This window comes from Camelus dromedarius, chromosome 13 (genome assembly GCF_036321535.1).
Source record: "Camelus dromedarius isolate mCamDro1 chromosome 13, mCamDro1.pat, whole genome shotgun sequence".
NCBI classification, from domain to species: domain Eukaryota; kingdom Metazoa; phylum Chordata; class Mammalia; order Artiodactyla; family Camelidae; genus Camelus; species Camelus dromedarius.
The window spans coordinates 66,564,438-66,586,770 of NC_087448.1; the positions used below are offsets into that span (position 1 = coordinate 66,564,438).

The window sequence follows — 22,333 nt, forward strand, 5'->3', positions numbered from 1 at the left end:
CTCCTGAATATCTTTAGGTGCTACTGACCTTAACCAAAACACCACTTTCTCTAGATTACAATTATTATTAACATAATGATTATCATTAAGACTCAAAAGCATCAAACTATAATATACTATAAAGTCTTTAAAAACCTATTCATGGTCTACCAACCTCAATTCCAAATAAAATTAAATTTCTAATATGAAGAGATTTTTAAACTGTTTTTAAATAGTGAGGCCAATTATGAATAGTTGACTATTTTAAGTTTAATGAGGAGTTTAAATTAGGGGAGAAATCTTTGAAGTTTAAACAAAGCAGTCAGAAAATAAAGTTAACAGATGATGAATATGCCTACAATGTGTGACGTAACAGCAACCACAGCACTACATCAGATGTTACCTTGAAAACAGAATACGCCAAGATAAAGAAAATGAGGAAAAATAAGCAGGAGGATTTCATCCCTTCACATAGAATGTCTCTATTTCATGTACAGAGATCAAATAAAATTCTACATGTAAGAGATATGCAACAAGAAAAAAGGTAAACAAAAAGCAAGAGAAGTATTACAGCTCATAAGCAGCCCTCCCCCAACTTAAGAGAACACTGACCATCACATAAACATCCCAGTATCCCCACTACATTCCATTTAGTTTCACATAAGTTTCCATCTCACCTACCTTTCTTCTCTGAGAGATGTTGAGGGCACCAAAGTCATTAAACAAGGATGAAGCAGGTGAAGTTAGAGGATCTGGAAGGTAAGTTACATAAGTTTCCAAACAGACAACTCTGGAAACCTACCGATCTAATAAATGTTTAATTTGAATGCTTATAAAATAGTAATAAAAGCCATATACCACAATAATAGTTAAACTCAATGCCTAACACATAGTGGAAGCTCAAATATTTTCTGAGTGAATGAGACACGAACAGGTCATTCAGCCAATATTCAGTACACATTTATTCAGAAGCTATATCGATTAGGATGCATCTGTTTGCTTAGAACCAAAAGAAAAATCAAACAGGAAAAAAAAATGACTTTTAACCATGTTATTAGGAATGTGTTCAGAAAGGAAATCAACCTTTAGTGTGTGTTCCTGAGACCAAATGATAAGAAAAATAAGAACAGGGTGGGGTGAGGGGAGGGAAGTCAAACACACTCTGAGTGACTGGATACAGATTTTCATACTTAGGCAAGGCCCTAAAACCATCTACCCTACAGAATTGTCCATATTTTTACATTTATCACCAGATATTTGATATTCTTAGTAAAAAGATAAGGTAAATTAAGTTTTTAAAGATGGAAATACTATATACTTCACAATATAACATGAAATCCAAAGAATGAATAGGTTCAAAGCTCTATTACTCCATGGCCAAAAGTTACAAACAAAAATATATCTCTAAATTGTTTCTCACTTAACAAATCAGAAGGGTTTCTGAGAAGGAATGTATGATATACATTAAAATATTTTTCATTTCATTTCTGAGCTTTAGTCAATCTTGTTTCTCACTAAATAACCTATGAAATCCTACAAAATATAGTAAATGTTCTTGCTTAAAGGAACCTTAGATCTCCTCATAACGCAGTACATATAAATTGCTGCTTAATTTCTCTGGCTTCGTCTGGATTTTCATAGTCTAGTTCTTCGTCAGAATTAGCTTTAATTTAATATAACTAATAATACAAAGAGAAAGACGCTAATAAAATAATGCTAATAAAAGACAAGATTTTTGTGTAATTTACACATTCAAGACTCTTAAAAATAGGTATTACTCATCCGTTACGCTACCTTTGAGATCATTTAAAAGTCAGCCTATAAACTCTATGGGCATGCCAAAATATTATAATACTACACATTAGTTTCTAATAATTTTATTCAGTATTAAAATGCTGGTTTTTTCCTACAGCAAAGGAACAAAGGTTGAAATTTCCAAGTAGTGATAGAGACTTGACACACATAAAATGTCTATCTCAGGAAATAAATGCAAATTCTTTTCTTCATCATTATTAATAATTGTTAACACTTTACTGATAGAGAATATAACACTCATTTGTTACTTTTTTTTTTTTTTTAATTACTGAACATTTACTTTTAAAACAGGATACAGAAAGATACTCTTGTTTGTAAACTGGGATACAAAAAGGAAATTCTGTATCAGAAACCTTAAAAATGTCCATAATCTTTGAAACAACAATTCCACATCTAAGAATGTTCCAAAAGAAGTAACTCAAAACATGAACACAGATTCATACACATAGTCCAATACTGGAGTGTAACAGTCTTTTTTTAAAAAAGAACAGAAACAAAATTAGTTAAGTAAGTTATGAAAATAAACAACAAAATTCAATTTATAATGAGCAAGAAACACTCACATTACCATTTAAAAGTATATTTAATATGATCTTAAGTATTATTATATACTTAAGTATTATTATGTATTACATATATGTGTGTGTATGCATATATCCAAATCTTAATGGTTATCTCTGAGTGTAAAGATAACATCTTTCTTATTTTCTTCCTTTTATCTATCAATAACTTTCAAAATTTCTATAATGGACATATTATTTTCAGAGTCCGAGAGAGAGAAAAGAGACCAAGTCTTACCGTGGCCTCCATATGGCTTGGCACTGTCATTTAGAAGGCTTGGGGAACTGCTACTATTAGTCATTCTCTGAAAAATAAAATATAAATACATAATATCACGAGGAATACAGAATTAAGAATATTCAACTAGTTAAGCTAAAATTGACCCTTTTTGCACCTTCCCCTCCAATCCATGGTTCACATCACACTCTAATCCTCCTATAAACGTTGCTGCTTGGATTACCATCATCTATGCGAAAACTTCTAAATACTCTAACACATCAAATGAAAATTTTACTCACTAGCCAAGTATTTAAAACCAATGTCACAGACCTATTTTTTTGTTCTAATTCATGTATGGTTGATTTACAGTGTTGTGTTAGTTTCTGGTGCACAGCACAGCAATTCAGTTATACATACATATATATATTCTTTTGCATATTCTTTTTCATTATGGGTTATTACAAGATATTGAATATAGTTCCCTGTGCTGTACAATAGGACCTTGTTGTTTATCTATTGTTTATATATAGTAGTTTGTATCTGCTAATCCCAAACTCCTAATTTATCCCTCCCCTCCTTTCCCCTTTGGTAACCATAAGTTTGTTTTCTATGTCTGTTTTGAATTGCACTATTTTGAATTGCACTTCCGTAACTTATCAGCCTGGGCAAGACACATAACAACTACGTTTCCTTGTCCATAAAATATAAATTACAATATCCATCCGAGAAGATGTAAAGTGACTATGTATAAGTCAGTAAGTGCTCTCTAATATCCTCTCCCAATGCGTATGAGCCTTTGTACACTCTACAAATGCTATAAAATTAGGCTATTCTCTGCTCTCTAAATATGTCCCATGTTTTCTTAACACCCTCCCCAGCTTCTATGGTCTCACTATCCCAAAAGGCCATCATTCCATACTCACAAACACACAGAGGCGTGAAACTAGTCTCTTTCTAGCTATTCTCTACATACTCCAACCCCACTCTTAAAAGCTCACCCTGACTCTCAAACCTACAGGAGATGTCTTACCTGTACACCCCACTCCTCAACACCTCCTAAAACTCCACCTCCCACTAAACAAATCTGGGGATAAACGAAGACTCTACATGTCTCCCTCTTTGGAAAAACTTCAAAATTTAGTGCCATATAAATTCACACTAACAATACCTGCATCAAGGGATACTTCGTTTCTACAGGACTTCCAAAGCCATTAACGCCAATGAAGCTGGTGCTGAAATAGGAATCTGTGAGACTCGTATCAGTCAAAGCACCTCCATCTATTCCAGGAACTGAAAGAGAAGGAAAATCCAAGTCTAAATTATTTAAAAACACAGAACACTGATGTCGTTTCTCTGTTTCCAAATTAGTTTTAAAGTCTCAAATCTGTCACACTTACTTTTATTTACTTGTTCATAACAAAAGGCAGAACCAAATAAAACTGGCTCAACTCCAAAAATTTGTTAAACAATACTCAAGTTGAATAATTTTATTCCCACAGAGATAGCTATTTTATATTAGTCACCTGAGAACCACCAAGCACAACATGAAGAAACAAACCACACTGCATCTGTAGTTTTCTCATTAAGTTTTCTTTAACTTTGCAAGAGGACAGGGGATTATAAACCACTGCAATTTCTCCCGACTCTTCATATGCTAAGCAGAGACAAGTTCCTCAGGACTGTTTCTCATAACATATCTCATGAAACAGATCAGCAATCTCCCATTAACTCACAATTCAGTAGAACCAATTCTCCAGTGGTAGCAATGGGACAGAGCTGAGGAATACAGACAAGCTGTTGGTTGGCTCTAGGGTAGAATAGTCAGTAGAGAATGACTGACTGTAACTGCAAAAATAATCTACCATACATCAACAAAGCGACGGACAGTACCTTTTAGATGCTACTTCCTGGTGAGTACACTCAACCCTTGAACAACACAGGTTTGAATTGCATGGATCCAATTAAACAAATATATTGGAAAATTTTTTGGAGATTTATGACAATTTGAAAAACTCACAGATGAACTGCATAGCCTAGAAATATCAAAAAATTAAGAAAAAATTCGGTATGTCATAAATGCACAGAATATATGTAGATGTAGATACTAGTCTTTCCCTACACAGGCATAAGGTAAGTGATAGTTAACATAACATTAACAATGTGTTAGGTTTTTTTCACTGTTATATAGCTTTGCTTTTAAAGGATTACATTACTGTACAGTGTGCCTCTCTCTCTCCTACCTGGAGAAACCGCATATCAACCTATCAGCACAGGTAAGTGGTTTTTTTAAAGTAACATTTCCAATGCTATATTATGAACATGTCTGTAGCACTGTGTGCTATAGAGATTTTATAACCATTCATTCATTAGTGTACAGGCTAGGCTACTGTGAAGCCGTCGTATCACTTCTATTGCTGCTGCTTCCTTATCAATGCACAATAATTATACCTATAAATAAATATGAATTTCCTTTTCACATTATCTTTTCATCTTTAATGTCCAGTGTTAGTAAAATGTATGACACCTCTAGTATTTTGTGTCATATATATTGATGTAGGTACTGACATAAAATGATTCATCTGTTAACAGATGACATGAACTTACAGTATCGATAAATACAGTACAGTACTGGAAATGTGTTTTCTCTCTCTTACGGTTTTCTGAATAACATTTTCTTTTCTCTAGTTTACTTTATTGTAAGAATACAGTATATAATACATATAACATAGAAGAAAATACATTAATCAACTGTTTATTTCATCAATTAAGGCTTCCAACCAACAGTAGACTAATAGAATTAAGTTCTGGAGCAGCTTGAGAGACTGGAGTTCCATAGAACATACTTTTTAAAAAACAAAAGGAGCCCCGCTGAAAATAGTGAGTGGTTCTCCTCTGCCAACTAGGACAACACAGACAAGATGCTGGCAATGCTCATTCTAAGGGATGAAATCCAGACTTCTTAGCATGACATTAAAAAGCCCTCACCAATCTGTCCTCAACTTACTCTAGTATTTCCTAAAAGTGCTGGGTTTGAGTCTCTGTTCTGCCACTTACTAGATCTAGACTACAATGTCTTGGGCAAAATGTTGTAAAATGGATATTATACCATCATCTGTAATTGAGACTCACACCATCTACCTGTAAACATCAATGAAAAGTTATGAAAAGCAAAGAAACAGTATCTTAAAAGTTCTTGTAAAAATCGTGATTGTTGCATGACTGTAAATTCACTAAAAACAACTGAACTGTACATCTACAATGGGTGAATTTTATAGTATGTAAATTGTACTTCAGTAAAGCCACATTTTAAAGATCAGTGAAGAAAAAAGGGATTATTCAGTAAATAGACTTAAGACCTATGTATCCATCTGGGAGAAAACTGAGTACCTTACACAGATGTTTCCAAAAGATCAAAGATTACAATGTAATCTAAGTCTCATTGATAATATTGCCTCCATTTTTCTGATGAGGCAGGGAGATAGAGATGCTATGAGACAGAGCAGTGGATGCAGGTGCAAGAAACAGGCGCTCCTCTGACCACTCAGGAGACACTCACACCATCCTTTTCTCTACTGACTGTGGAATGAGCACAGACCAGACTTTGAGAAAATACAACTGTCCACAAGGTCTGTTTCAGTCAGTTGCCAACAACTGATCCTCGACAGCATATTTAATCTAAGTCTCAGTTTGCACCTCTGTAAAACGGAAATCGTAAGATCTACTTTCCAGTGTCGTTGTGTGGATAATTCAGTATACTGGCACACCTGGACATTATTAGGTGCCAAGTGGTTACTTTTTGTGGTTAAAACTTTTATCTATTTATAAATTTATTTGTAAAGGTTAGCTTACTTTCTAATGAAACACTAATATGTTCTTTGTATAGAATCCATTATGGGAAATTTCTTACGGTTTTTTAAAATATAAATAGTGAAATGGTAGCTTGGAACATTTTACACATCTGTTACAAAACCCACAGGAGTCATCTGGAAGAAAAGACTTGAATCCAAAGCAGGTGGCTGGGCAGGACATACTGATCTGTTTGAAGAGCTGGAATTCCCTCAAAGCTAATCAACTAAGAAAAAAGTCCAAGGGAAGTATGAGAAAACAGTAATTAATGACTACAAACACTGTATTTCCAATCCTCGCAATAAAGTTTCTGTGCAGAGCCACAATGAGATCAATTCCACATTTTAAACTCCCCACCCAACACTGAAGCATCATTATCCAATACGGGTGATTATCAGAGAGAAGTGAGGCCTCAGCAGCACAGAGCACTGATCATATGTCAAATGTCCAAGGCATTTTATGTGCACTACCTCATTGTGCTACCTACTCAACAACTGTTACAAGTTGAACTGTGCTCCTCCCAAAATTCCTATGTTCATGTCCTAGTTCTCAGTACCTCAGAACGTGATCTTATTGGCTACAGGGTTATTGCAGGTGTGATTCAATGAGATGAAGTCATTAAGGTGAGTGCTAATCCAATATGACTTACGACCTTATAAAAAGGGAGAATTTGGACACAAACACACACACGTGAAGATGAAAGCAAAGATTAGGGTGATGCTTCTATAAGCCAAAGACACCAATGATTACCAACAAACCACCAGAAGCTAATTGAAAAACACAGAACGGATAATCTCTCACAGCCCTTAGAAGAAATTAAACCAGCCAACACCCTAATCCTGGACTTCTAGGCTCCAAAACTGTTAAGACAATAAATTTTTGTTCTTTAAGTCAAAAAAAAAAAAAAAGTCATGTAATAAAAATGAAAGATTAAAATGGGAACCATTAAACCAAAAACATAGGCTAAAGAAAAATATTTCAGATGAACAGTATGCTCAGAAGTTTATAAAAGGCCAAGATAAAAAAGAAAACATTTAAGTTAAAAAAAAACTCACCTGATAAAATAACACCAATTTCTTAGAGCAAACATACTTGCTAGTACTAAACTCTTTAGAGAAATTGTCACAAGGATTTTTATATATGGTGCACTTAACATAATGCATCTTCAATACAGTTGTAAGGAAGATTTCCAGAAACACTTTATAGTCATTCTCAACAGAAGTAGAAAACATAATATTAAACCACAACCCAACTGAAGTAATTCCATAAAGAGCCAACAATATGTTTCAAGTACTTAGCTTTTCAGTGATCTACCTAGACCAATACTTCCCTCTTGAATTCCATTCTTTTGCTTTGAAACATTCATTCCTGGCTCAGATAGACAGACAGATATGAACTAATACCAGTCACCATGTATTGCTTTACATGCACAATCTCAACAGTCCTTTCAGACGTACATCATTCATTGACCATTTTGGCGGCAGTGCCAGTGATGAGATTTGAAACCAGAACAGTCGTACTTCAAAGGCTCCAAAAATCACATTCCACTTCTGTCATTCCTAAAGTCCAGACTTACATTTACAACTGCCTATTATTAAATGTCTCCAACTAGACATGTGAGAAGTACTTTGAAGTTAAAGTTTATCCTTAGCTCCTTTCTCTCATCCAACCCCCCCAAGTAGTTGCTCTGTCCAATCTCTCAAATATGCCCCCTATATTTCATTTCCACTTGCCAAAATCAAGTCCTTAGTATTTCTCCTTCCAGCTATTATTAAGCCTAATCTGAATGATTTCCCTATTCCCACCTTTAGAAGCCCAAAAAAAGTGTCTTCTTAAGACACAGACCTCATCACTTCACCAGCACAGCCCAGAATGGCTTTCACAACGTGGCCACACAATCTGTCCTCTGACACCACTCTCCATAGTAGAGCCTACTCACCACACTAGAGGACCAGAGAACAAAATCATGTATGATGCTTTCTCTCAAAGCCTGCGTCCTTGTTCTCATCTGCCTGGCATGCCCTTCTCTTCTACCATGTGTGCGTCATACATCTTTCAAAAACCAGTTGAAATAACGCCTCTTCCAAAACATCCCTGAACAGTGTTTGTTACACATTTTATATCTATACCATATCATACTATGCCAAAATGTATCCATTTCAAAATCCTTTACTAGGCCACGCATTTATAAATGGAAGGAACCATGCATCTCTTACTCCCCAACACCTGTATGCTATCTGGCACAGAGGTGTTCAGGAAATGTTTGATAATTAAATTAAGTTTCCCAGTCAGTGCCCAGTTATATATGTGCTGTGTCATTTACTAAAGAGTAAGTCATTTGCACAAAGTACCAGACCTCCAGAGAGGTAAGCTGGCATTGTTTTAAAAGCCACAAGGTCTATCTGGCAAACTGGCCCTTACGGAAGTCATCCTACCTTTGCACCAAGATTAGCCACAGCAATGCCTATAGCAAAAACAAAAATAAAAAGTCCTGAACCAACAATTTTAGATGAATCAAGAGGCTTAACAAGCAGCCAGCTAAGATCCTACTGTTCCACACCACAGCATATACAGTACACTGTTTTAACATTAAATTTTTTTTAAGATACACATTATTAGTCTCCTCAATCAGAAAGTAACTGCAGTGCTGCAAAACACCGGCAAGCACGATTCTGAAGGGAACGACAACACTAAGGCCTTCCCAGGTGAGCTGACTACCAGCCTGATCATAACTAACGACTCTCAGCTGCAGCTACTTAATCTTTAGTACTGCCCGTCTGATTACTTACTGAAAAATGTCTTTCAATAAAAGACAGTTTTAGTTTGGGATCCATGCCAAGATAATTGCTTTTCCTAACAATCAAAAGCTGACAACAAAGCAATAAATGTTTTGAAAGTCTTCCACTGTTCTTAATTGTTTTCTCAGTAAAGTGACTTGGAATTTAATAATGGAGAAATTTCATTTCTAAAACCAGCTTATTCCTTGGGCAAAATATCAGTTTAAGATCATCTAAACCCATGTTTTATTGAGAAATGAGAAGTCGTTTTTTGCTTTTTTTTTTTTTTTTTAAATAGCACCTGTCATCTCTTAACATACTATAAAATTACTGGAGCTGTATTTATAAATATTGTCAACTTTACCCATTAAAATGTAAGGACCGGACCACAAAGGAAAGGATCTTTCATTTATGTGATTCACTAATGTATTCCAAGAATCTAAAACAGTACCTGACACAGAGTAAGTGCTCAATAAATGTCTGTTAAATGAATGAATGAATGAATGAATGAATCCCCACTTTTAGCCCAAATTATACTAAGTTGAGAGCTTAGATAATCTTTTTTTCAAGCACACCACTTGTATACATTTAAATCTTTTTTACAATATGTGTCAGAGGACCTTGCTAAAACTTTAACTTTAAAAGCTGCCTTGATAATTTTTCCAAGCCTTGGGGACAGGAGTAAGATTCCCTGTCCTGTCTCTGTCAAGAAGACTCTCCCTCAAGATAGCCGACATATTGCCAGGAAGTCTAGGAACCATAAAGGTCACTTACGGAATTTAAACAGTCCCATTCCATTTGTCTTTCTTCACCCCGATCTCATCCTTTCAATAAAAGATACAGTCACATTCAGGAACAGCAATATTAATAGACAGAGTAAGTTTACGAACAAATAAGCGAAATAATTAAGCCAAATGCAATGTAAAGTCCTTGCCAGCTCTTCCAGCTCCACCTAGAATCTATGAAGGTAGTCTAACGTATCTATACTAAGAATGTAGACAAACAATGAAAGACTATTAAATAGTAACACTAGTCTTTTATTAAATACACAAATGCAATTCCCCCAGAGACTTATTTACAAATACTAGCTTATTACGTTGCAAAAGATGTGATTCACATAACTATCTCTAGATATATAAGCCACTGGGAAAAATTTCTTTCTGGGGAAAATCTTGAGATGGATGACTATTTCAAACATCTTATTTTCAGCTAACGGTGTGTAAAATACAGGTTTTTTTATTAAGATATAACTGACATATAACATTGTATTAGTCTTAGATGTAAAATGTGACTTGATACATGTTTATATTGCAAAATGATTACCACAATAAGTTTAGCTAACATCCATCACCACACAGTTAATATTTTTTTCACATGATGGAAACTTTTAAGATCCACTCTCTTAGCAACTTTCAAACATATGATACAGTATTGCTGTACATTATATTCTAAGGACTCATTTATCTTAGAACTGGAAGTTTGTACCTCTTGACTACCTTCACCTACCCCGCCTACCCTCACCTCTGGCAACCTCCAATCTGTTCTCTGTAATATCTAAGAGCTTGGGTTGTTTTAAGATTCCACATGTACGTGAGATCATACTGTACTTGTCTACACAGTTCTTTTTTTCTTTTAATGAACCAAGTTTGAACCAGATTGCTGAAGATTCTGTATGCTCCTTACCATTTGTGTATATCATATTTTGCATAAACTTATGTATCAGTATACATAATACATTAAGATATAACAGCTTTGTGCCATCATTGGTAATAACAAAAAACTATAAACAATCTAAATATCCACTAAAGAGAAAAGTAGAATTATACAGTGGAATAGTATGCAGCTGTTAAAAAGAATAAGGCAAATTTCTATGTGTGGATGTGGAACAAACTACAAGATATGCAATTCAGTGAGAACATTCAAAGAGCATTAGGCTTCCATGTGTGCCCACACATGTATACATGTGTTGGTATGTGCAAGAGATAGGAAATACAAACATAGTGATGGTACAAAGAATATTTCTGAATAGATACATCATAAATTGGAAAGAATAACAGTCTTTTGGAGAAGGATCTGGGAACCAAGGAAGGAGGGAGACTATTTTTCACTGTGTACCCTTTTGTGCTATTTAAATTTTTAACCAGTGCATGTAGTACATTTTCAATTCCAAAAACAAGATACTGTTCCTATTTTTCTAAAGCTGGAATTTTAAATATTAAAAATATAATTAAAAACTAGCTTGAGAAAAATAGGAATAATATTTTTTATTTTTTAAAGGAAAAGCAAGAGATACCAAAAAAAGACATCAAAAAAGGGAGAGGTTTTATTTCTTAGAAGACTGTTATCTACATGCCAATTAACTCAGCCAAGGTAAGTGAGATCAGCATGCTCTGCCCCAAAGTTAAGCTGCTGAGAGGTCAATGTTTTTAAAAGTTGTTGGGAAGGGAGGAGGATGAATTCCAAAGATTGAACATAAAATAATTTGTTTTCTAGAACACAAACATTTAGAAGCAGAGAAACATTTTAGAGCTGAAGGAATTTTAGACATCATGTACCATATCCCATTCTCCTGTTTTACAGACAAATAAATACATTTCCACAGGGACTAAATTACTAGCCTAAGATCACAAAGTTATTTTGTAAGAGAGAGTACTAAAATCAAAACCTCAGGACCCCCAGTCCAGTAGTAATTCCTATATACTGAAAGGAGACACCAATACTCTAGGTATTGATTTGCTAACAACTATATAACAATATATAAAACAAATATTTTATCATATTCCTTTATATAGCTTTGGCCAAAAAACTACTTGATAAACAGAATATAAAGTAAGTTAATAAGGAAAAATAAATGTAAGAAACTTGCTACAAAACTTGACTGTGTCTATGCAAGCACATGCTATGGACTGAAATGTTTCCCCCCAAAATTCACATATTGAAGTCCTAACCCCTAATGTGACTGTATTTGGAGATGAGGCCCTTAGGAAATAATTAAGGCTACACACACAAAAACTATTAATAATGATTAACCCCAGGCAATAAGATGAGGTTGGTTTACTTTAAATTTTACTGCTGTTTCAATGAAAATGTTACAATGTTTGACTTTTATAGCTTAAAAGCTAAATTAAGTAAATGAAATTCAACACTGAAATAGATTTTTAAAATATTTCTAGGTACTCTAAATATTCATAGTTTTGTATACAAAAGCAGATATGCCTAGAGGAAAGCAAACCAAAAAAAGCTGTTTCAAAATAGATAGATATAAATTTTCCATGTTAAAAAAAAGAAAAATTCAGCAAGAAAAACAAACTCTTGATACACAGAACTTGCCTGAAACTCAAGGGAATTATGCTGAGGAAAAAAAAAAAAAAAAAACTAATTCCAAAAGATCACATGCTACATAACTCCATTTATAGAACATTCTTGAAATGACAAAATTATAGAAATGGAGACCAAATTAGTGGTTGGCACGGATTGAGAGGGAGGGTTACAAAAGGGCCACTTGCGGGTGACAGAGCTGCTCTATGTTTTGGTTGTTGGCAGGCACACAAACACACAATAAAGCTCTATAGAACTGAATATGCACACGTATGCACACCAGTACAAATGAGACTTGGGAAATCTGAACAAGGTAAGTGGCCTGTCAATCAGCGTGGTTGCGATACTGCACTACAGTTAGGAAAGGTGTTACCACTGGGGGAACACAGTAATAGGACAAGCTCTTCCTGTGTTGTTTCTTACAACTGCATGGGACTCTACAGTTACCTTAAAATAGAAAGTTAGTTAAAAAAAAAAAAAACCAGAAAGAAAGAAAAGAAAAATTCTATAAAAGGGTAAAAACAGGAAGACGTTTTGGCAATAATTTCTCTTCTCACAGGGTCGTTTCAACTGTTACTTTCATGGAAAGAAGAGTTTTACTCGTTAACTGATTCTTACTGAGACTTATGTTAGTACAACCCTTTTTGAGTATTTCTGATAAAGCTTCAAGCTTTCCTCCTAAAACTTCTCAAGATCTAATATTAACTTATGCACGCATTTGTATTCCCCACTAGAATACAATCTCCATGAGGGATGAGGGCAGACTTCTGTTTCATTCAATGTTGTGTTTCTATCACCTAGATCAAAGCTTGCCACTAATGTTAAAAGAGTGAAAGGAATGGTGTTATAAGTGTTAGTTATCCACTCTATCGTCAAATAAAAATGTTTAAACCTACTCCAGCTCTCCTCCTGGCAAATTCCCAGTACTTGCTTCTCTGTCAGCTGATTCAGGGTCGTGGGATGACAAGCGTAATCCTGGCTTAAACAAAAACAGTTTTGCCATATTCCTTATCATACATTCCAGAGTTTGTACATGAACTTCAAGTTATCCCCTGCTTTCTTCCATTTGGGCAGACAACCACAGTTCAATCATCTGTAGCTATTTTACTAGTCTTGAAAATATTCTCAAAAATGCTGAGGTAAGGAAAGGCACAGGTAAATTGTAGGCTTATTAGTAGTAAATATTCAATAAGAGCAGCAACTAAGACTGAAACCTCACTACGTGCCAGGCAATGCTCTGAGGGACACATGCAATCCTATCACCTCTCTGAAATAGGCGCTATTACTAACTCCATTTTTTTAAATGAGAAAAACTGAAGCTTGAAAATTAAAAATTTGCCCAAGATCACACAGCCAGCAGATAAGAGAACCAGGCCCATTTTAAATATGTCTTATGGCAAAGCCTTCATTACTAACTAAATCAGTGGAACTAAAAATGTCTATTTTGGTAAAATAAAAGAAATCTGAGTTTCAAATAAAGTAAGCACATAAAATACAAATATTGGCATAATACCTTAGCTGCTAAAAAATGAACTTGAAGATGAAAAGTCTAGCTAGTTGAAAATATGAAAATTACATCATTAAAATGTAAAGAATCAAAAATTCAGCTGAACCTAAATCAAACCACATTTAAGCCTTAAAAGATACCAAGTCCAACAGAAATATGAAATGTCAAAGACTTAAAGTAAATGCTTTTAAAAATAAATAAATAAACTTATTTTCCAAACAACAATCCTGAATGCCAGAAGATGTTTACTACATTGCCAGGTCAACAGAAGAGCTGGAAGTAAGAAAACATAATACTCTGTATAGACAATAAATAAGTAACAAAGAAAGTATAGTTCCTTTACGAGATTGAAACATCATTGCAACAAACTATACTAAGAAGAAAAAAGCCTTTGTGCTTTAGTTTTCCAATGTTTGCAAAATAAGTATAAAATTTTCTCTTGCATTTACCTCTAAAGTTTTCACACACAATCTGAAACACTAACAAAACAATTCCTCAAATGTGAATTACTAAAACAAGGGTCAAAAACTCAACTACCAAGAGGAGCCAGGCATATAAAAGTCACCCAGTCAGTAAGAAGGAAATATGGAGTCTCACCCCATCAACAGTCCTAATTTCAATAAGAGCTGCCCTTCAAAGGAAGCCAGAAATCCACATTTCTATATTAAATCTCCTGGTGTTCTATATGTTGTCAACTAATTAAATTACAACCCACACACATGCAAATTAAAAACACAAGATTATACCATAAATTATGGCCACCAAAATGGCTAAAATTCTAAGATGGCTAATATGAAGTGTTGGGGAGAATGTGAAGCAACTGGAACTCTCATACGCTGCTGGAGGGAACGTAAACATGACACAGTCACTTCAGAAAACCGTCGGGCATCATCTACCAAAGCTGAATATACACATGCCCCAGTACAAGCCTGCAATTCCACTCCCACGTGATCCAACAGAAATTCGTAGACTTGAACCAAAAAACATGTTCAAGAATTTTTCAAACAGTGCTATCCTTAATAGACAAAACTGGCAACATTCCATTGCCCACTAAAATGAGAAAGTAAAATGTGGTACATTCATATCATGTAACACTACACAGGAATGAGACTAAGGAGGCTGCTCCTACATAACATGAATAGATCTTACAAATATGCTGAAAGAAAGCAGCCCACAGAAAGAGGGCACACTATCTGATTCCATTCTTATAAAGCTCGAAAAAGTGAAAAATGAATGCACAACGTTAGAACGTGGTGTCTGCAATCAGTAGTTACCTTTGGGAAAGGGTGGTGACTGGGAGGGGCAAGAGCGGGGCGTCCGGGGGAACCGATCATGTTCTAGTTCTTTATCTGTGTCCTGTTCTAAGTAGGTGTTCATCTGGTGAAAATTCCAAGAACTGAGGATTGGTATACTTTTTCTTGGGTACGTGTGCTTCAAATAAAAGCTTTTAAAACACATACACACACCTAGAAGATACCCAAGGAGCCCAAGCAAAATATTTCTGCAGGTATAGCCCGCTTATCAAAGTAAATCTGTTTATGACCTCTCAGCTAAGGAAATATTGTACATTTTTACTTTAAAGAAGAGCAAAGGAATAAGTAAAAGCAAAATAAAACTGTCTCAGTGACACTACATGATCAGGTCAGCAGCTAACAAAATTCAAATATCTCCTAACAGGAACACCTCTTAGAGTGTGTTGTCTATTTTAATTGCCTTATACACTTAATTAACAAATCAAGTCTGTCTCAAAAGGGGAGGTGGGTAGAGCTCAGTGGCAGAGCACATGCTTAGCATGCACGAGTTCCTGGGTTCAACCCCTAGTACCTCTATTAAAAAAAAAAAGTCTGTCTCAAAAGATAAGAATACCATAAAATGTAGAAAGTAGGCTAAAAATTAAAGTATAAAAATTCAAAGCACCAACACAATCCACTTCCCTGATTCCTGAACAACTTGACTTGCCATTCGTGATACGAGGCAATTTTATCTCATTCTTAAGGAGTCACAACCTGTACCACTGAGTTACCAAGAAGCCTACAGCAGAAAAGAGACTTAGGCTTCATTCAAGCCCGACAGAATCCAACTACATAATGCAGTTACCTAATGAAATAACTGCTAAATGACTAAATGTTAATTTTAAAATGCCTCTTACCACTCCTGCCAGTCCTCTCAAGACCCTACATCCCAGACAATTATTTCCCTTTTCTGAGATATATGAAGGATCCCCACCTTCAAGCCATCGCTAGTATTTCTCCTCCACCTCCCATTTTCACCTGTCCTATCTTTCATGTCCCAAATCTACTACCTCTGTGATTATAAAATCCTAGAAATATCATGTAATAAATCAAATCCCAGCATTTCTGAAAGTGCTTCCTCCTGTAGGTAACAAAACTACTGTTCAGTTTAATTGCTTACTAATCAAACATTACTCTTGCATTAATTTGAGCCACAACTCAATATACTCAGCAAGTTTACCTTGAAAATGCAAAGTTGCTGCTCAAAAGTGATAACATTCCACAAACAAGATAACCATTTTTACAAAACATTTTAAGTTACAAATTAATCTTCTTAGCGTATCACCCTCAGGAAATATACTGCACTAAAATCCAGCCCACCACAGCAAAAAGAAACAGACACAATCTTTTTTCAAAAAAACACAAATCTCCTCATTGAGCAAATTAAGTGCTAAAGCATCAAGCCAAGTTTACAGTTTAAAAAACAAAAAAGACAAAAACGTTCTGACGTCCAAGTTCAGCTGCCTATCAAATGATTTTAAGATCTAAAAACTGTCCAGAATTCCCAAGAAAGCAGGACTTTCCCATTTGGTTGAGAAGTGCTCAATACATCAGAAACAAAAAAGGAAAAAATTTGACACTTGCTCTACTCTTTCCTTCAGGGCAACATTCTGTAAACTAGATCCCACTTACACTTAACTATAATTGTAAACGCCACCCACGAACAACTAAAAAGTTGCAAGTCAATAGATAATAACAAGGGAAAGAGTAAAAAATACAGTCCTAAGACATCCGAACTCAAGGGCTCAGTCGCACACCCCTGGTGGCTCTCAAAGCTCCAGGCTAACAGTTCGCTTGATACAAAGCAGTGGAAGACAAGATCCTGACACCCCGCAAACTTCTTCCAGCTTTTGGGAGAACTATATTGAAATGCAAGTCTTGTGAAATTCCTACTCTCAACTCTCGACTAAACCCAACCATACTGTAAAAGCTGCTGTCCCTTCACTCCTAATCCTTAGAAAGCATTTCCTGCCTGGAAAACCTCTGTCCCAGCAGCTTTCCACAAACTTTTTCCGTTCGTTCGACCTACTCCAGGAAGCCTAGAGCCCGCCCTCACCTCCCGCCCCTACCCACACACACCCACTAGGGAACCTCCGCGCTCGGCCGACTGCACTCCACACGGGCACGCAAGACACATGTGCCTGCAAACCCAGCCCCTTTCCACACCCCCCGGAAACGACACCCCCTTTCCCACACCCCGAACGCCACAGCCCATCCCCCTTCCTCCCCGCCCCCACTCCCATCACCCCAGTCCACCACCCACGTTCCCGGGAAGCCGGCCTCCCCTCGCTCCCGGGCTCGCCGACGGCCGTGGGGAGGGGAAGCGGGAAGAAGGACGGAGGGCTCAGGCCGGGCCTAGGCCTCCCAGACCGCCCAGGGAGGCGAAGGCGGGGACCCGCGAGCCGGGCTCGCCCGCAGGGCCTCATCCGGCCCCCCTCCGGCCCCAGGCCTTCCCTCCGCCGCCGCCCCAAGGCCGAGGCCGCCCTCCCGCCCAGACCACACTCACTTGCCAACCGCGGTCCATCGAGGACGCCGCTGCCACCTCCTCCGCCGGCCGCGGCTCCGGCCCCCGGGCCCCCCAGGTCAGGCTTCTTGGGCCCCGGCGGCGGCCCGGCTCCCCCTCCCGGGACCGCTCCGGGCGGAAAGCCGGCCACGGGCGCGCCCGCCAGAGCCAGGGGGACGCTGTTGCTATGGAGGCCGAGGCCCGGGGCAGCCCCGGCGGCCGGGTCCTCATGCAGGAACTGACACTCCTCCCCGTAGAAGCAAGTCTTATCCTTGGCGTAGTAGCGGCAGTACTTCAGCTTCACTCCCGCCGCCGCCCCGCCGGGGACACCCCCGACCCCCGGCGGGGCCACTGCCGCCGCCAGCGAGGGGGAGGAAGAGGAGGCGGCGGCCGAGGGGGGCGGGAGGCCGCCGCCACTGTTCATGGCAACGCCGCAGCCTCGTCTTCCGCTGCCGCCCGAGGAGTCGCCGCCGCCGCCGCCACCATAGACCGGGGAGGGGAGGAGGACGCCGCCGGTGCCGGAGAAAAGCCTGGGCGGGTGGGTCTGTCCCGCTGCGGGAGCCGGAGCCGCCCGGGGAGCGGGGGGAGGGGAGAGGGGAGGGAGGAGGGGGTAGGAAGGAGGGAGGGGAGGGGGAGAGTTGGGATTCTCTCTCACTCACTCTCTCGTTCTCTTTTCTTAAAGGGGCCGCGCGGGACGACGGGGTGGGCGCGCGGGCCCAGACGGGGACGCCGAGGGCGCGGGCCAGGGGAGGGGCAGCGGCGGCGGCGGACGGGCGGGGAGGGCAGAGGGGCCGGTTTATTTTTAAATTCTGCCTCCACTCGCTGTCTCGCGCTCTGGTTCCTCCGAGTTGTTTATTCCATTTTCCTCTTCCTGAGACGGCCGTCGCTGCTGCGCCTGCGCGGCGAGGCGCGGGGGCTTGTGGGTAGCGAGAGCGCCAGGGAAGCCTCGCCGGGCGTCGGGCCCCCGGGGCATCCGCGAGCCGGCGGCGGTTGGACGGGAGGTCCGCTGAGCCGCCTGGCCAAGTTCTCACGAGACGAATGCCTTCCGTTTTTGTCTATCCTCTTACTTAGAAAACCAGACGTCATTTTTTTTAATTGAAAAGGCAAAATTAACAATGTGAGCGGTCATTTTGACGGTCCGCACCTGGGGACGGAGCCAAGCCCTTGCTCTGTCTGAAGAAGAGCTTCGTCTGTTCGCCACACTTCCGCGCCCTCATTTTTTCACCACCCTCTTTTTCCTTCCCGTTGAGGGTGCTGAGAACTACAGGACTGATTGCGTTAACTTCTGGGCCTTTCATCCAAAAATCGAACCGAAGAAGGTTGATTTAGTCAAACCCCCAGCTGAGTGCAGCACCTGTTTTCTCTATTTATATTATTGAAAGCCTGCAGTAAAATATTGTGAAAAAGTAAGATGCCACCTGGGAACGAGGCTGCCTTGACAGCGGCAGAAGGTTCATTTGTAACTGCGGTTGGTTTCTCTTCTCCAATCAGCTCCGTCTTGATGAGGAATTCATTTTTAAAGTGTAGTTTATGCCTCAGTGGTCTCTGATGTTCTGCTCTGCCATATTTAAAAAGGCAATTTTAAATTTTCAGGGATTTTAAAGAATTGCTATGAAGGAAAAATAATTTTAACATTTTAGTTTCCTCTGTGAAGGGTTTTCTAAAAAGGCAGTTGGAAGGGGGATGTTTGCTGGCAGTATTTGGGGAGTTGTGGCAAACAGTAGAGGTCGCAGGAGAACGGATGTAAGCAGGGGTGCCATGCTGCAGAAAGGGGGGAAGTGGAGTCCATAGACCGCAAACGGGTAAGCATGGTGATGTTCCTTAGCCAAATTCAAAATAGTAGTAACTGTCTTATGTCTCTGTTTAAAAACATGTTCACATGTATATGTATTCAACAGATATTTATTAATGCCCATTACGTGTACCAGGAACTGAGCTGGGAGCTGGGGAAGTAGAAGTAAACAAGGTGCAGTCTTGTCTGAGTTCAGATGGCTTGTTTATACTCTGGTTGGAGAGGCACAAGATTCACAGGTGATTACAAACCAGTGTCTTAGGTGCTAACCTTATGACATTAACCACTAGAGGATATTAAAGATGCTAGACTTCCTGGAGGAAGTTGATACTTTAATAGTAAAGAGTTGAGAATATCTGCTTTGAATTCACGCAGATCTGAGTTTTGCAACCCAGTGCCTATGCTTAATAGCTGTGTTACTTTGGGTAAGTTGCTTCACTTCTCTGTGCCTAATCCTTAAGCCAGGTAAGAATAATACGTGTTTCATAAAATAGAAACCAATAATGTATATGAAGTGTCCCATGCTTAGTAAATATTCAGTAGGTTGTAGCTAGTAGTAGTATTGCTGATACTAGTAGTTAACGTATGAGTACAGGAGGGAGCCTTCCCGGCAAAGCAAACAGCTTGTGCAAAAGGCTTTGAGGTGAAAAAGAGCTTAGATTGTTAGATTGGTGATAGTGGAGAATTGAGCAGGGACCATAACACAGAAGTCCTTGAAAGGCATGTTAAATGATTAGACTTTTTCTTGAGGGCAATAGAAAGTTATCACAGGGTTTTAAAAAGTCAAGAAATGACATCAGATTTCCCTTTAAAAAGAAAAAATTGATTCTCTTAAGAAACTCATGAGGAAAGTAAGGAAGATGGGCTATCACCAATTTGTAGATGAACAAACCCAGGCCTGGAGTTACCAGCTTGTAAATTGCAAAGCCAAGGCTTAAACTCAGACCTTCTGATTACAAAACATGTGCTCTTCCCATTACACATTTTACCATTTCTACATGAGCATATATGTCTATCGATAGCTTGGAAGGGAAAGTGGTTCTGTGCTGAGACAACAGAGATTCATTAAATTCATGCCAAATTAAGCATGTCATTCAAACCTTTATCAAGAATCTACTGTGTACTGTGTACTGAGCAAGTTTTGCGCTGGGCTCTGATACACAGAAGTGTGTGAGATACAGCCTTTGTTGTCATGAGTTAGTGCAATCGTGAGAGAAATGCCAAAGATAAAGTAAATCATTCCTCAGTACCACACTGAGTACCACGTTTGACAGAGTTCTATTAAATCCTTGTGAAGAAGATGGAGAAAAGTAGGCTCAGATTCCATGATTAAGTGACTTTAGTATTCTGATTAGTCATAATCAAAATGTTAATAAAGCTGGCTTTGCCTCTCCTTAAAGAATATCCAGAGTATTGATGAATTGATACTTGTCAGCTTGCTCTTTACTGTCCTCCTTTAGACTGTCCTTAACCTATTTTTAGGGAAAAAAAATGTTATCTACGCCCTAGATGAAGAAATATATAGCATATTTAGCAGATCTGCAATGTGTTGCAAAAACAGGGAGGATAGATAATGTGATAAATGACAGGTTAGGATTTGTCAGTCTCCATCATCTGGAAACATGGAGCAGTGCTAACAAAATGAAACCTAAAATAACATGAGGGAGAAAAAAGCAAACGGGCACTTTAATACATCACTGATGATACAACCTCACCCACCCCTCAACCCTGCCTCCTCAGAGCAAGTTAGCAAGGTTGTTTCAAAGGCCTTTAAAATGTACATCACCTTTGAACTATTGAACTAAAGTTCAAATACATTCTAAGAAAATAACCTTAAATAACAAGTTTTATGCTGCAATATTACTTATGAAAGCTAAAAAAGAGAAGTTGAAAACAACCTGAATTCTAAAATGGGAACGGTTAAATAGTAAACTGTCCGTGTTGAATATTATGCAGCCATTAAAAAGCCATGAATTGTGCAACAGTGTTTATGATACAGTGTGAATATTTAACATGATACAAAATTGCACATGCTGTTTTATTGTAATGGTGTAAACAGTAAAACTCTAATAGAAATAAAGGTTAAAGTAACTGCCTTAAAACATTAGCAGTGGTTTTAAGACAGTGGTAAGATGACAGTACGTTCTTCCTAACTTTTCTTCTATTTCCCAGATTTGTATCATGAACATATATTATTTCTATAATAGAAAAATAAACATTAAATTTGTAGTGTAATCTAAACCTTTTAATGCTGAGGAGTACATGGATGTTTGTTACAGTGTTCTCTGTATTTTTTATTTCGTTTTGTTTTCAAATAAATTATGAAGATAAGCTGAACACTTGGTCATTTCTTTCAATTTTCACTAGTCGAGTGTTTCTCAAAGTATATTTCATGGAAGTCTGGTTTAAGAGTATATTAATCAGTATTACACAAAGAAACAAGTTCTGTTGTTGCAAAACTTTGGGAAACTGAGTTAAGCAACTTTACTTCAGGTCTTTTTCAGAGCTTTTAATGTGTTGATATGTTATAATTCCCTAAAAGCGGGACTTAATATGCAGAGTTAACCAAAATTTTTACCACTTTTTTCAGAACACTTTTTACTTTGAGAAACACTGTCCAAGTCATCTGCTTTCTGATTTTCCCTCTGTTTTAAAATTTGTCCACATTCTTCAGTTTGCCATCCCGACCATGCTACCCTGCTTTCTATTTCTGTCCAGCCGTAA

General features: G+C 38.1%; 1 protein-coding gene across 14 annotated transcripts in view; it reads right to left on the reverse strand.

Moving 5' to 3' along the window:
- PAN3 (poly(A) specific ribonuclease subunit PAN3) overlaps positions 1 to 18,719 on the reverse strand; it is a 110,446-nt gene extending 91,727 nt beyond the window's left edge. For 2 of the 14 annotated variants that reach the window (XR_010383702.1, XR_010383701.1), the window contains exons 1-4: positions 17,821 to 18,719; positions 3,743 to 3,864; positions 2,593 to 2,659; positions 661 to 731 (exon numbers count right to left, since the gene is read on the reverse strand). Coding sequence is in view for 9 of the 14 variants with exons in the window: in XM_064493242.1 (XP_064349312.1) it covers positions 661 to 731; positions 2,593 to 2,659; positions 3,743 to 3,864; positions 17,821 to 18,241 (681 nt within the window). In the remaining 5 variants the exon portion in view is untranslated. The remainder of the gene's footprint in view (positions 1 to 660; positions 732 to 2,592; positions 2,660 to 3,742; positions 3,865 to 17,820) is intronic. The other 12 variants (XM_031465811.2, XM_031465805.2, XR_010383698.1 and 9 more) reach the window with 11 other exon arrangements.
- Positions 18,720 to 22,333: the final 3,614 nt, after the last annotated feature.